Source organism: Coffea arabica, chromosome 6e (assembly GCF_036785885.1).
Source record: "Coffea arabica cultivar ET-39 chromosome 6e, Coffea Arabica ET-39 HiFi, whole genome shotgun sequence".
Classification (NCBI taxonomy): Eukaryota; Viridiplantae; Streptophyta; class Magnoliopsida; order Gentianales; family Rubiaceae; genus Coffea; species Coffea arabica.
The window spans coordinates 49,457,315-49,470,302 of NC_092321.1; the positions used below are offsets into that span (position 1 = coordinate 49,457,315).

General features: G+C 35.0%; 1 protein-coding gene across 1 annotated transcript; it reads left to right on the forward strand.

Moving 5' to 3' along the window:
- Positions 1–10,126: 10,126 nt before the first annotated feature.
- On the forward strand, positions 10,127–12,219 carry LOC113696822 (uncharacterized). The gene is made up of 3 exons (XM_027216204.2): positions 10,127–11,542; positions 11,632–11,676; positions 11,749–12,219. Exons 1-3 carry the CDS (start codon positions 10,127–10,129, stop codon positions 12,217–12,219), a joined length of 1,932 nt encoding a protein of 643 aa, XP_027072005.2.
- Positions 12,220–12,988: the final 769 nt, after the last annotated feature.

Sequence of the window (12,988 nt, forward strand, 5' to 3'; positions counted from 1 at the left end):
TAGATTTCGTTTGGAACATTTTAATTTTGTCTTTTCCGTGAAAATGAAACCGGTTTATGTTTGATGTTGCTTCCCTGTTGTCTTAATCTTTGAAGATTGGCTGCCAAAGTTCTTTGCGTTTGTTTATATATTAATTATGACCATGGTCCTTGAGAATGATTATGTATGTTTTATTAATTGTGATGATAATTCTGCGAACAAATTTAATGGATTCCAGAAGATGTCAATTTCAAATGATCGCCAACTTGTCCTCTGCCCCAACTAAAATTGACCAGCCAATGATATTGCATCTTAGTTTCGACAGGAAAAAACGGAAGCAGACATATTACATATGTAATTAGATTTCTCGTGTAATGCTTTGTTTGGAAAGTTATTTTTTTAAAAAAAATATTTTTTATTTTAATGAACATATTTTTTAATTATTTATTATTTTATATATATTAAATTGATACAATACATTTTTCTATAAAAATTTCGAAAAATAACAATCCAAGTGGATTCTTTGACATCTGGAACCACTGTATTTTTGGACCCTACGCATATTAATTTACCAGTATTAATCACTGGAACCGACCTACAGCTGACGTCAAGATTATGCATTCCTTGTGTTGATACTCAGTTTCTCACCATCACACGTGCACGAATGAAAATCTTGTTTTGGCTGTCGAGGAGACTGGGTCTCTTTCTTTTATCATTTTTTTTAATTTTGTTTTATATTTTTACGATCAGGCTTGAGATTTGGTCTCTTCTTTCTGAGAAGTTTCTTCTGAAACTTGACGTTATACATTGTGGAGATTGGAAAGAAAAGAAATGCCAACTGGCAAGAAAAACAGAGAGAGATTTCACGTTTTTATCTTCGCAAAGAAGAAAGAGCAAATATACCCAGAGAGCTAAGAGGGGATCGACAAAATTGTGAGCAGCGGATCCAACGTTACGAAAATGAGTGTTACACCTATATTACTTTTTTTTTTTCGTTACACCTATATTACACTAATCAAATTGATATAACTTTTGTATTATTTGATGTATCTTTCTAATAAGTTGGTGGAAAACAATATTTGGTGTACAAGTTGCACTGAGTATTGATTTACACCAATCTAATTAATGCAAAATATCAAATATGTTTTCAACTATACATTGATTGGTAAAATTTGTGACGTCAAACAAAGTAAATATATTAACTTTTTGTATGTTCAAGGTGCAAATGGGTAGATGATTTAGTTTTCATGATGAATTGGAAGTCTAACAACGATTTTGAAGGCGTGGGCTAAAGAAGTAAAAAATCCACGTTTGACAAATAACGGCTATAGTGTTTTTCTGTTTTTTTGGGCAAATAATAAAGAATTTTATTGATCAGCAATCAAAGTTTGTACACATGGCTAACGCCTCTATTACACCATCTAACTACAGCTGATGATCTAAGGAAAAAGTTGCTAAACTACAGAAAGGGACCCTCACTGATGTTGTTAAGGTTCAAATTTCGACTTTAACAAATCAGTTAGAGGATATTTTGGATTGGGAAAAAAACCATGTGGAAGCAAAGGAGTAAAGTTCAGTGGTATCGACAGGGGAATCGGAATACAGCTTTTTTTCATGCACATGCATCCAAACGTAGGAAGCAAAATCAGATACATGGCCTTTTAACAATGCCGTGCAGTGGTGCAACGCTCATGATGATCTTGAGAACATTATCTTAGACCATTTTGCATCTACTTTTTCCAGTTCAAAGCCATCCCTGAGATAATTGATGCAGTTTAGAAAGGGTGCAACCTAAAGTATCTAAACAAATGAATGATTCACTGATGTGAACTTATTCAACTTTTGTGGTAACAAAAGCTTTAAATCAAATGCACCCTTTTAAATCTCCTAGTCCAGTCCTGATGGTATGTCCCCAATATTTTATCAGAAATTTTGGCATGTTGTTAGTCAGGATGTAGTTAAATGTGCTCTTGAGTTCTTGAACAATGGGCTTTTGATGATCGATTGAATTTCACTTACATTATGCTTATCCCAAAATACCAATGTCCATCCAATATAACTCAATTTTTTCCAATTAACTTGTGTAATATAGTTTATAGATTGGCTTCTAAGGTTATAGCTAATAGATTAACCAAAGTCCTTTCAATAATTCTCTCGCCCTTTCAATCTGCTTTTATTCTTGGCCGTTTCATTACAGATAATATCTTAATTGCTTACAAAGTTAATCACTCTCTTAAATCTAAGTCTGCAGACAAGGAGGGATTCATGTCCATTAATTGGACATAAGCAAAGTTTTTGATAGGGTTGAGTGGCCTTTTCTTAAAAAACTGATGTTAGCTTTAGGTTTTCACCTATATGATCATATAGGCCTTTTGATAGGTTTCACCTATATGTTAGCCTTTTCTATGATCACCTATATGATTATAGAAGTGGTGCCGCTTCTAGCAAATGTATGATTTACTTTTGTAAATGATCATAAACTAGGATGGAGCACATGATTGGTAATAGTGCTAAATTTTTGTGAATTGATCAAATGTTTAAATGCCATGTGTGTGGTATTTCTTGGCTAATTTACAAATCTTGGTTTAATTTTTTAAAAACAACCATGATTTGATTAGTTCAAAGTGATATACTAACACTAAAAGAAAAGTTAAATCTAACAATACTTATCTTTATGCATGGTGTTTTATGTGTGTTAGTTTGTTTATTTCATTCACAAGCTAAGTGGGGGATTGATGGAATAGTTTGTGAATTGAAATTGAAATAAAAGTTGTTAAATTCAAAATATTGGACAAAAGAAAAATGCTTAATTTAGCCTCTTGATGACCATTATAGTGAGGAAATGATTTTGGTATTTTTGCTCATTAAAGGAGACTAAAGCAGCTTCTTGATGATCATTGATGTGAGGAAATTGTGACTGTTTAGTTTTGATGTCTTTTGAATTGTCTTTCATATATAAATGACAAGCTTTCAGTAAATCAAACTAATTTATCCATTTTGATCCTTTCTTAGTAGTTTTGTTATGAAAAGTTCTTCATTTTTGTTGTATTCTAGAGGTATATTGTCTTAATCCAAAAACAAACTATTAAGTGTAATGGGAGAAATAAACACCTTAGTATTTATACACGTCTCAAAAATCATCAACAAATTCCATATCTTTCATGAAATTTGTTAGTGAAGTTTATGTACTCCTTTATTGTTTTGTTTTATTTTCTTAACACCATGTGCGTGAGACCTTTGATATAGAAAATAAGGTACCGAATTCTAAACCTATTCTTCACTTATTCGTGAAGGTAAGATTGCCACGCTTTTTAAAAACGGGAAGGGGTCGTTAGTTCATTGTCATGCTGTTTAAAAATGAAAGCGGTGATAAGTTGTTAGTATAATAGTCGTGAACGGTGGTAACACCGTTTAAACAGGTCACAATTCATCATCGGATCCGAGGCTACTTGAATTTTTTCCAATTCTTTTCAGTTATGTAATTTTTCAAACATTCAATGTAAACGTGAATTTTGTCAATTCATGCACTAATTGGTGTCTAAATGACAATTGCATCAAAGTTATAAAAAATTACACTAAAAGTTGTAAGAATCACACCAACTGAATTGAATAGGATAAAATGCAACTTGAGGGCTCCTGATCCTAAATTGCTTGTTCAACTTCATAATATAGACACCATTAATATGTACGGTCCCACATTATTGATGACTAAATATCACACCCATGTTGGGAAGTTGTACAATCAGTGAAAATAAATCACAATTTGTTTAAACAGTGTTATATCGTGTAAGACATATGTGTTTGCCAACTGCTTCCTCTCCATTTAAAAAATGTTGTCACACTTTTTTTTTTTAACATATCCACATTCATTTCAAGAAAGAAACAAAGGAATTGTTCATTTTCATAAGATAATGACTACGCCTATGCTTTCCCAATATTGATCTTCGTCAAAATTATTAATATTTATATGTCTATGCAAAATATGGAAATTTATAAAACTTCAACGCCGTGGATTTGAGAGTTTCCTCCTCTAAGTAACCGCATTGTTGATTTATTTGGTAAAAAAGAAGTACTAAAGAAAAATGGGGATTGCAATTGCAATGAGAGATAGTTGTACATAAAAGACAAAGGCAAGCCTTCATGCGTCCATTTGGTGGAGAAAGGATATGCCACTACGTTTCCTTTCTTTTTTCTTCAAGATCTCGATTATATTTATGCTATAAGGTAAGAGTCAGTTTTTATACACTTCAATGTACAATTTTGTTCTTATATTAATATGTTTAGATCATACCATATAATATGAATTCAAATTTGAAACTTAAATCATACACATGTAGCATACTGTTTGTGTACGACAAAATAATCCATAAGGTATATACATAGTTTATATCAGTTACAAGGAGAAATTGTCTTCATGTCAAAAGATTTCAAGAAACTTACAGAGTTTGTCTCATTAATTATAAAGATGACAATTATGATTAGACAAACGCTACAGTTAGAATAAAACCCATTCGACTGCATTTTCTATGTCTTATTAAAAAGTAATCATCAAAGTTTAATACTGCTGTGAATTCGTCTAATCCATGTCATGAAACCTGCAGGATATAAAGAATAAGAGTTTATCGGTGAATGTAAAATCTGAAAGTCAACCAGAATGAAATGTGAAGGCAGCCTTATTCATCTGGATCTGCTCTGCCACAGAACGCCCAAGAGAAATTCTGTAGCAGATGGCAAACTGGATGCAAGACGGAACTGAAACATCTTGTGTCGATTTTCCCTTTTTTTTGGTTTGTGAAACATAATGTTCTTGCCAATGGATGTGAATGGTAAGGACACTGAACCTCTTGTCAGTTGGATTATATTGTATGTAAATCAAATAATTTGTGGAAAAATATTAAAGATGCAGGAATTTTAAGTCCCATGTTGACATGGATGGATGAATTAAATTATTATGAGCTCAAATTTGAAAAATCAAAGATTTAGTATAATCTAATTCACAAGAGTTGCCTCATCAAAACGTACAACATTAATGACGTAATAAAATAAAGTAAAGCCCGAAAAAAGTTTCAATTGAAATTCTAAAGCTTCACAATGGAAAAGGGAAAATGGAAGAATTGAGAGTCAAACCAAAGATTTTATAACTACCTGACTAATGTTTTGTCAATAACTGGGTTAAAGGAGCTAATTTTTTTTTTTGTGAACAACCTGATGATGGAAACTCATCGACAAAGGCCAAAGAAATATTTTGTCAATATTTGGTCAACTAAAGTTGAAGAAAGCCTAGGGATGGCAATTGGGGCGACCTGCTGAACAGGGAGTATACCCCAGCCCTATCCCTCGCTCCGCCACTAGTTAAAAAAATTATATATATAAATATAATTAATTACAAACATATAATAATGATATTATTAGTTATAAGTATTATATAATGTATATTAGTATATGTTATATAATTGATATTATCAATTATATTAATAATTATGCATGTCTATTAATAGAAATTATTAATTAGTTATACTAAATTTACTAATATATTTATACTAAATTCCTAATTACACTTAACACACTAACACTTTTTTTTTCAAAAAAAAAAAGCACAATAATGCCTTTGTGATTGTATTTGTGTCAAAAGTAAAAACTTGACTACTTTAATTGCATTTGTTTCATCATGTTAGATTATATTCAAATAACTTTTGTTTGATTGTTTTCATGGGTTTCAATTGTGAAATTACAATGGATAATAACTTGGTGATGTGTTGATATTTTAGCACTTAATTATTTGCTAAAATTTAATTATAATGAAATTATATAACAAATTTTTATTAGCCATGTGCGTGCCCCCGCAAGAGAAGTTGGGCGAGACGGGGAACGGGGCAAGAGGAGCGGGGGACGAGATGTAGTATCCTACATCAGTAAAAGGAAGAGAAAAGGAAACATTTAATACTTGGGTCCAATGGCTACTTTGTAATTTGGACTAACCATTTTGCGCCAGTGGATTTCGGTCCAAAAATTACTTGGGCTACTAGCCCTTGAATCTAGGTAGTGATAGGTGGTATCAGAGCCAACCTCGGGTGATCTCTATGCGGGGTAAGCCTGGGCCAACTGGTTAGGGTTCCGACTACACAAGAAAGTGCAAGAAACTAAGTGCTGTGCAGGATTAAGTGCCACATTCGACGGGGGCCTCTAGAGCCCATACGAACCACTTCTAGAGTCTTAGAATGACCAAGTGTACAGTCTGAATTCTGACGGGTTTTGCGAGGATGCAAAGTTCTTAAGGTAGGAAGAATGTAGTATCCCACATCAGTAAAAGGAAGAAATAAGGAAAGGTTTAATACTTGGGTCCAATGGCTACTTTGTAATTTGGATTAACCATTTTGGGCCAGTAGATTTCGGTCCAAAAATTACTTGGGCTAGTCCTTAGATTCGGGTCGTGACAAGTGGTATCAGAGCCAACCTCGCATGGTCTCTGCGTAGGTGAGCTTGGGCCAGTTGGTTAGGGTTCCAACTACACAAAGAAGTGCAAGGAACTAAGTGTTGTGTGGGGTTAAGTGCTACGTTTGACGGGGGGCCACCTCTAGAGCCCATACGAGCCACCTCTAGAGCTCGATCATGACCAAGTGGACAGTCTAAATTCTGACGGGTTTTGTGAGGACGCGGAGTTCTAAAGGTGAGGAGAATGTAGTATCCCATATCGGTGAAAAGAGGAGAAAAGGAAAGGTTAAATACTTTAGTCCAATGGATACTTTGTAATTTGGGTTAACCTTTTTGTGCCAGTGGATTTTGGTTCAAAAATTACTTGGGCCAGCCCTTGGATTGGGGTCGTAATAGGTGGTATCAGAGCCAATCTCAAGTGATCTCTGTGCGGCGTGAGCCTGGGCCAGCTGGTTAGGATTCTGACTACACAAGGAAGTGCAAGGAACTAAGTGCTATGCAAGGCTAAGTGCCACGTTCGACGAGGGCCACCTCTAGAGCCTACGGGACTAAGTGCCACGTCAGGCGGGGGCCATCTCTAGAGCCCATACGAGCCACCTCTAGAGTCCAAGCATGACCAAGTGGACAGTTTGGATTCTGACGGGTTTTGCAAGGATGCAAAGTGCTAAAGGTGGGAAGAATGTACTATCCCACATCAGGTACAAGAAGTGGAAAGGAAATTGTTTAAGAACTTGGGTTCATGGGCTATTTTGTAATTTGGGTTAACCATTTTGGGCAAGTGGATTTTAGTCCAAAAACCACTTGGGCCAGCCCTTGGATCTGAGTCGTCACAGGTGATATCAGAGTCTAGATTGAAATGATCTAGGAAATCTAGGAATTATATAATCATAGCAAGTTAAAAGTTTAATGGAGGGAAGAATCTAATTGAGAGCTCATATAAGAATGCAAGAAGTGAGAGGAGTTATGAGGATGCAAAGTGATAGGATTCGAGAGTTGGAAACTAACATGATAGAGGAATAAGAGCAAACTAATGCTTTACGTGATCAGTTGTGGGAGACTAATGACCACCTCACTAGGGTACTAAGACAGGTAAGGGATAGGATTGAAGGGATTTTAGCAGAATGTGACATCTTGATTGAAGAGGTTGTGGAGGTGAATTTAGACAGGAAGGACCAGGGAGAAAAGGCTTCTAAGGTTGGAAATGAAGTTGAACTAGCTGAAGAGATAGAATCGACTGGCACTGTTATGGATTGAATAGCTTTATGTTAGGTTAAAACTTTTGTATCGCCAGTCAAGATCGTTGGGAAGGAACCTTCGTATATTTTGTTGTGGCTTCACGTGAATTTGTATTGCTTAACTTGTTTGGTTCCTTTGCATTTGAACTTGCTATGTATTGCTGACTTGTTTCGTTTGTAACAACTTGAATGGTTATGTATTTGGTGTTATTGTGATGTATTTGGTACCATTATGATATAATAAGGAAATAAATGTGCATTTAATAATATAGTAAGTATTATTATTCGTGTGCATAACTAGTCATTATTCATTCATGTATAGACCTATTGTAAGTTGATAAGGATTCTAGGGAAGCAATCCTAAGATTGGATGTGAAGGGTAGATTGGTTTCCCCTGCCCTTATTTCGGGGATCTAAATTAGAAAACTGTTAAGTAAATGGGCACGAGGTTATTTTGCCTATTTAAGTAACACCACGGAGGACAAGGTGAAAGTCGAGGATGTGTCAGTGGTAAGGGATTATCCGGATGTTTTTCCTAAGGAATTAGAATCATTGTCTCTTGAGAGAGAGAGATAGAATTTAGGATTGAATTAATGCCTGAAACAAATCTCATTTCTAAGACACATTATCATATGGCACTAGCTGGCCTTAAGGAGTTATTTGATCAATTATAAGGAGCTGTGGTATTTTCTAAGAATAGATCTCAGGCGGGGATATCATCAACTATGAATTAAGAAGGAAAATGTGCCTAAAATGGCCTTCAATACTCGATATGGATATTATGAATTTGTAGTGATGCCCTTTGGAATCATCAACTATGAATTAAGAAGGAAAATGTGCCTAAAATGGCCTTTAATACTCGATATGGATATTATGAATTTGTAGTGATACCTTTTGGACTAACTAATGCCTCGGCGGCATTTATGAATCTAATGTATCGAGTTTTTAGGCCATACTTGGATCAATTCATAGTAATATTTATCGATGATATTTTGGTATATTCAAGAGCTTGGAAGTAACATGTGTAGCATTTGAAGATAGTATTACAAACTTTAAAGGAACATCAATTGTATGCTAAACTTAGTAAGTGTGAATTTTGATAGGAAAATGTGTCGTTTCTAGGGTATACCATTTCTAAGGAAGGAATCACTATGAATCTAGCTAAGATAGAGGCCAATATCAATTGGAGACGGCCAGAAAGTCCTACTGAAATTCATAGTTTTTTTGGTTTAGCGGGATCCTATCATCGGTTTATCCAGAACTTTTACAAGCACAAGAGAGAATTTCGAGGATGAAATTTCTTTAATGGGGAGAGCGTGTAAGGTCTCAAAAAATACATATATGTATATCTGTATATATCCCATGCTTTTATATAGGAAAAATTGAATGTGTTACATATACTTCATTATCGAATTGAATTATGTGGTTATTGTTGATTGATTTATATGTTCAATTGTTTTCCCTAAGACTAGTTGGAATAAGAAAAATAGTGGGATAATAGTAAGAAAGAATAGCAACGCAAGGCTTAAATAGTTTTTATTTGTGCATGCAAAGTGACACATGGCATAAGCCTTGACACTTGTCCAACCAACATGCAAAATTTGGACCAACTTATTTGCTTGTTTGCAAGACAATCTCATTTGTTTGTTTTTCCTCTTGCTTATATCCGAGAGAGAGAGAGTGAGAGAGTTAACATACAAAGCTAGACCAATTTTCTTGTCTTTCTCTTGCCTGATACCCGAGAGAGAGGGAGGGGGAGTAGCATTTATTTTCTTATTTGTATTGCAAATTTAAGAGAGAGAGAGTTGAGCGTGAGGGAGGAATTATAATGTTCTTGTGTTCAAGCCAGCTTCATTAAGGGCAAGAAAATAGGAAAAAAAATTTGGAGCAATTTAAATGCGAGAACCGGGGGGAGAGGAAGAAAAGAACCAAAACCACCAACAAATTTCTTTCTCCTTGCTTACTAAAGAGAGACGAGAGTGAGGGTGTAGGAGAACCAGCCACTCTACCTTGTCTGCAACTGGAAGCTTCAACCAAGAAACAAGAAAATCACCATTATCACCATTCAACCTAGCTAAGTGAACTGGGTAGAAACATAAATTTTCAGCATAGGAACCATGAGAAATCAAGAGGTAAACCTGTTAAACTTTCTTTATTTTCTTTCTACCTTGGTACCATAATGTCTTAGCTTGAACTAACATCAAGAAAAGAGAATTTAACTAAGGAAAAGTGCATCAAAGCTGGAAAAATTCTGCTCAACTTGCTAACCGATTGGCCATATGTATCCAAAAACATCATTTGGTAAACAACATAGAAGTTTCCAAGATAGTTGGTATCAAAAGTTTGTATGGTTAGAGTATAGCATATCGAAAGATGCGGCGTTTTGCTTTTGGTGCTTTCTTTTCAAAACACAAAATAAGGGAGGTCGATATGCAGAGGATGCCTTTACAAAAACGGGATTCAATAATTGGAAAAAGGCAATGGAAAGATTTAATGAACATATTGGAGCTGTGAATAGTTGCCATAATGATGCTAGAATACAGTTTGAAAGTTTTCAAGATCAAAGGCATAGTGTGTCAAATGTGCTACGATCTTGTGGGCGCGAAATAGATATTGCATATCGCACCCGTTTAACTGCTGCTCTGGATGTGACCCGCTTTCTTTTGAAGCAAGGATTGGCTTTTCGTGGAAATGATGAGTCAACTAGTTCTTCAAATAGAGGCAATTTTCTTGAATTGTTTGAGTGGTATAGCCAGCGAAATACTGAGATTTTTGAGGTTGTAAATCAAAATGCTCCTGCAAATAATCAACTAACTTCTCCAATGATTCAAAAAGATCTGGCACATGCTTGTGCCTCAGAGATCACAAGTGTTATAATCAATGATATTGGAGACAATTATTTTTCCCTAATAGTTGATGAGTCTCGAGACAGTTCAGTGAAAGAGCAAATGGGAGTTGTTTTGAGATATGTGAACAAAGAAGGGCGTGTGATTGAACGTTTCCTTGCAATTGTACATGTGTCTGACACCACATCTCTTTGTTTGAAAGATGCAATTGATTCTTTATTCGCGCAACACGGATTATCATTATCCAAATTGAGAGGTCAAGGATATGATGGAGCTTCAAATATGCGAGGTGAGTTCAATGGTTTGAAGGCCCTTATATTACAAGAAAATCCCTATGCGATGTATATTCACTGTTTTGCTCACCAACTCCAGTTAGTTATTGTTGCTGTTGCTAAGGGAAATATCATTGTCAGTGAATTCTTTGTCTATGTCTCTATGATTGTCAATTTAACTGGAGCATCATGTAAAAGGAGAGATCAATTAAGACAAATAGAACATGATAAGATTGTTACACTTTTAGACAGTGGAGATATTATTAGTGGAAAAGGCAAAAATCAAGAAACTAGTTTAGCAAGACCAGGGGATACTCGTTGGGGATCACACTATCTAACATTACTTCGTCTATCCTCTATGTGGGCTTCGGTGATTGGAATATTGGGAAATATACAAGATGATGCCACCACTTCTGACAATAGAGGTATGGCCAGGGGTTTGATTGATAGAATGAATGATTATGAGTTTGTTTTTGCATTGCACCTGATGAAGTATTTATTGGGAATCACAAATGACTTGTCACTTGTTTTGCAACAAAGGGATCAAAATATTGTCCAAGCCATGAGTTTGATTGATACTATGAAATCTCAATTGCAAGACTTTAGGGAAGAGGGATGGCAAATAATTTTAGATGAAGTCAACAATTTTTGTGAGTTGAATATGATTCCCGTGATTGATATGGAAGACAGTATAGCAATCCGTGGCAATGCCAGGCGCAGTCGCAGAGGTCAAACCATCACTAATTTTCATCATTATCGCGTGAAAATTTTTTGTGAGGTATTATTTTTGAAATTATTATTTCATTACATTTGTTACTTGTTAGCAGATTTTCTTAGTTATTAATTTTATTATTGTTGTGATGTCAGGTTGTTGATTTAATTATACAAGAGATGAATAATCGTTTCTCGGAAGTTAGCACGTAATTGCTTAGTTGCATAGCATGTCTTGATCCAAAAAGTTCTTTCTCTCAATTCAATGTGCAGAAACTACTCCGTCTTGCTGATTTATATCCTGAAGACTTCTCAAGTAACGATTATTTATATCTTGAGTCTCAACTTCGAAATTATATTTATAATGTGCAACGCGATCCTCAATTTTCAGAAGTTGGAGATTTGGGAAGTCTTGCTCAACAAATGGTTAAAACTGGTAAAAATACAGTTTTTCCATTGGTTTATCGTCTGATCCAGTTGGCATTAGTTCTACCAGTTGCGACTGCTTCTGTTGAAAGAGTATTTTCTGCAATGAATATTGTCAAGACTGATTTGCGCAACAAAATGGGAGACGAGTGGATGAATGACTGTCTGGTTGTATACATCGAGAAGGATATTTTTGCAACAATTGAAAATGAGCAAATATTGCAGCGTTTTCAACGGATGAAGACTCGCAGAATGCAATTGCCTCCTCTTCGTTATTCGAGTGCAACAACTACCAATACTTCAAGTGTTAATCAATAACAAATTTTTGGGTATGTATAATTATATGTTTTTATTATTTTTATAATTATTGATTCTAAATTTTACTTATTAAATATATTTATTTCGTCACAAAAAAAAATTTTTAATACACTTCAGCCCCCCCAAAAATAAATTTCTGGCTCCGTCCCTGCATGTACCAAGACTTGATCTCTATTGGATGGAGTACAGAATGGACATAAGGTCGGTGATGGTGTAGAGAATGAACATGATATTTTCTCTTGAAATTCCCATGACAATTTACCAAATTTTAACACAAAAAAAAAAGAAAAGAGGGGAATTTTTTACATCAGAAAAAATTTCACTAAACCTTGCCATTTCCCAATTCCCTCTCCACCCAGCACCACTTAGCCCACTATTTTTCTCACTTGCAGCCACTCACAGCCATATCTACATCATAATTACCTCTTAAATCTTTTCCACTCCAACCACTATAGCTAATTAAAACCTTCACCTTCGTCCCCAAACTCAACCTCAAACCCGTTTCCTCTACCAACCCCATTGAAACCCTTTATCTTGCACAATAAAAAAATGAAGTATTCACAACTAAAATAATTCTAGTGGAGATGATTTCGCCCATAACTCAAACAATACCCAAAAAAATTGGGCACAAATTTTTGGCAAAAAAATAATTAGGGCAAAAAAATTTGGGGAAAAATCGAGGAGAAGAAGGAGAGACATGAGATACCTTTTGTTGCAAAGAATTGGTGGAGTACTTCTTCTGTTCAACATCACAAAGATATGATCGATC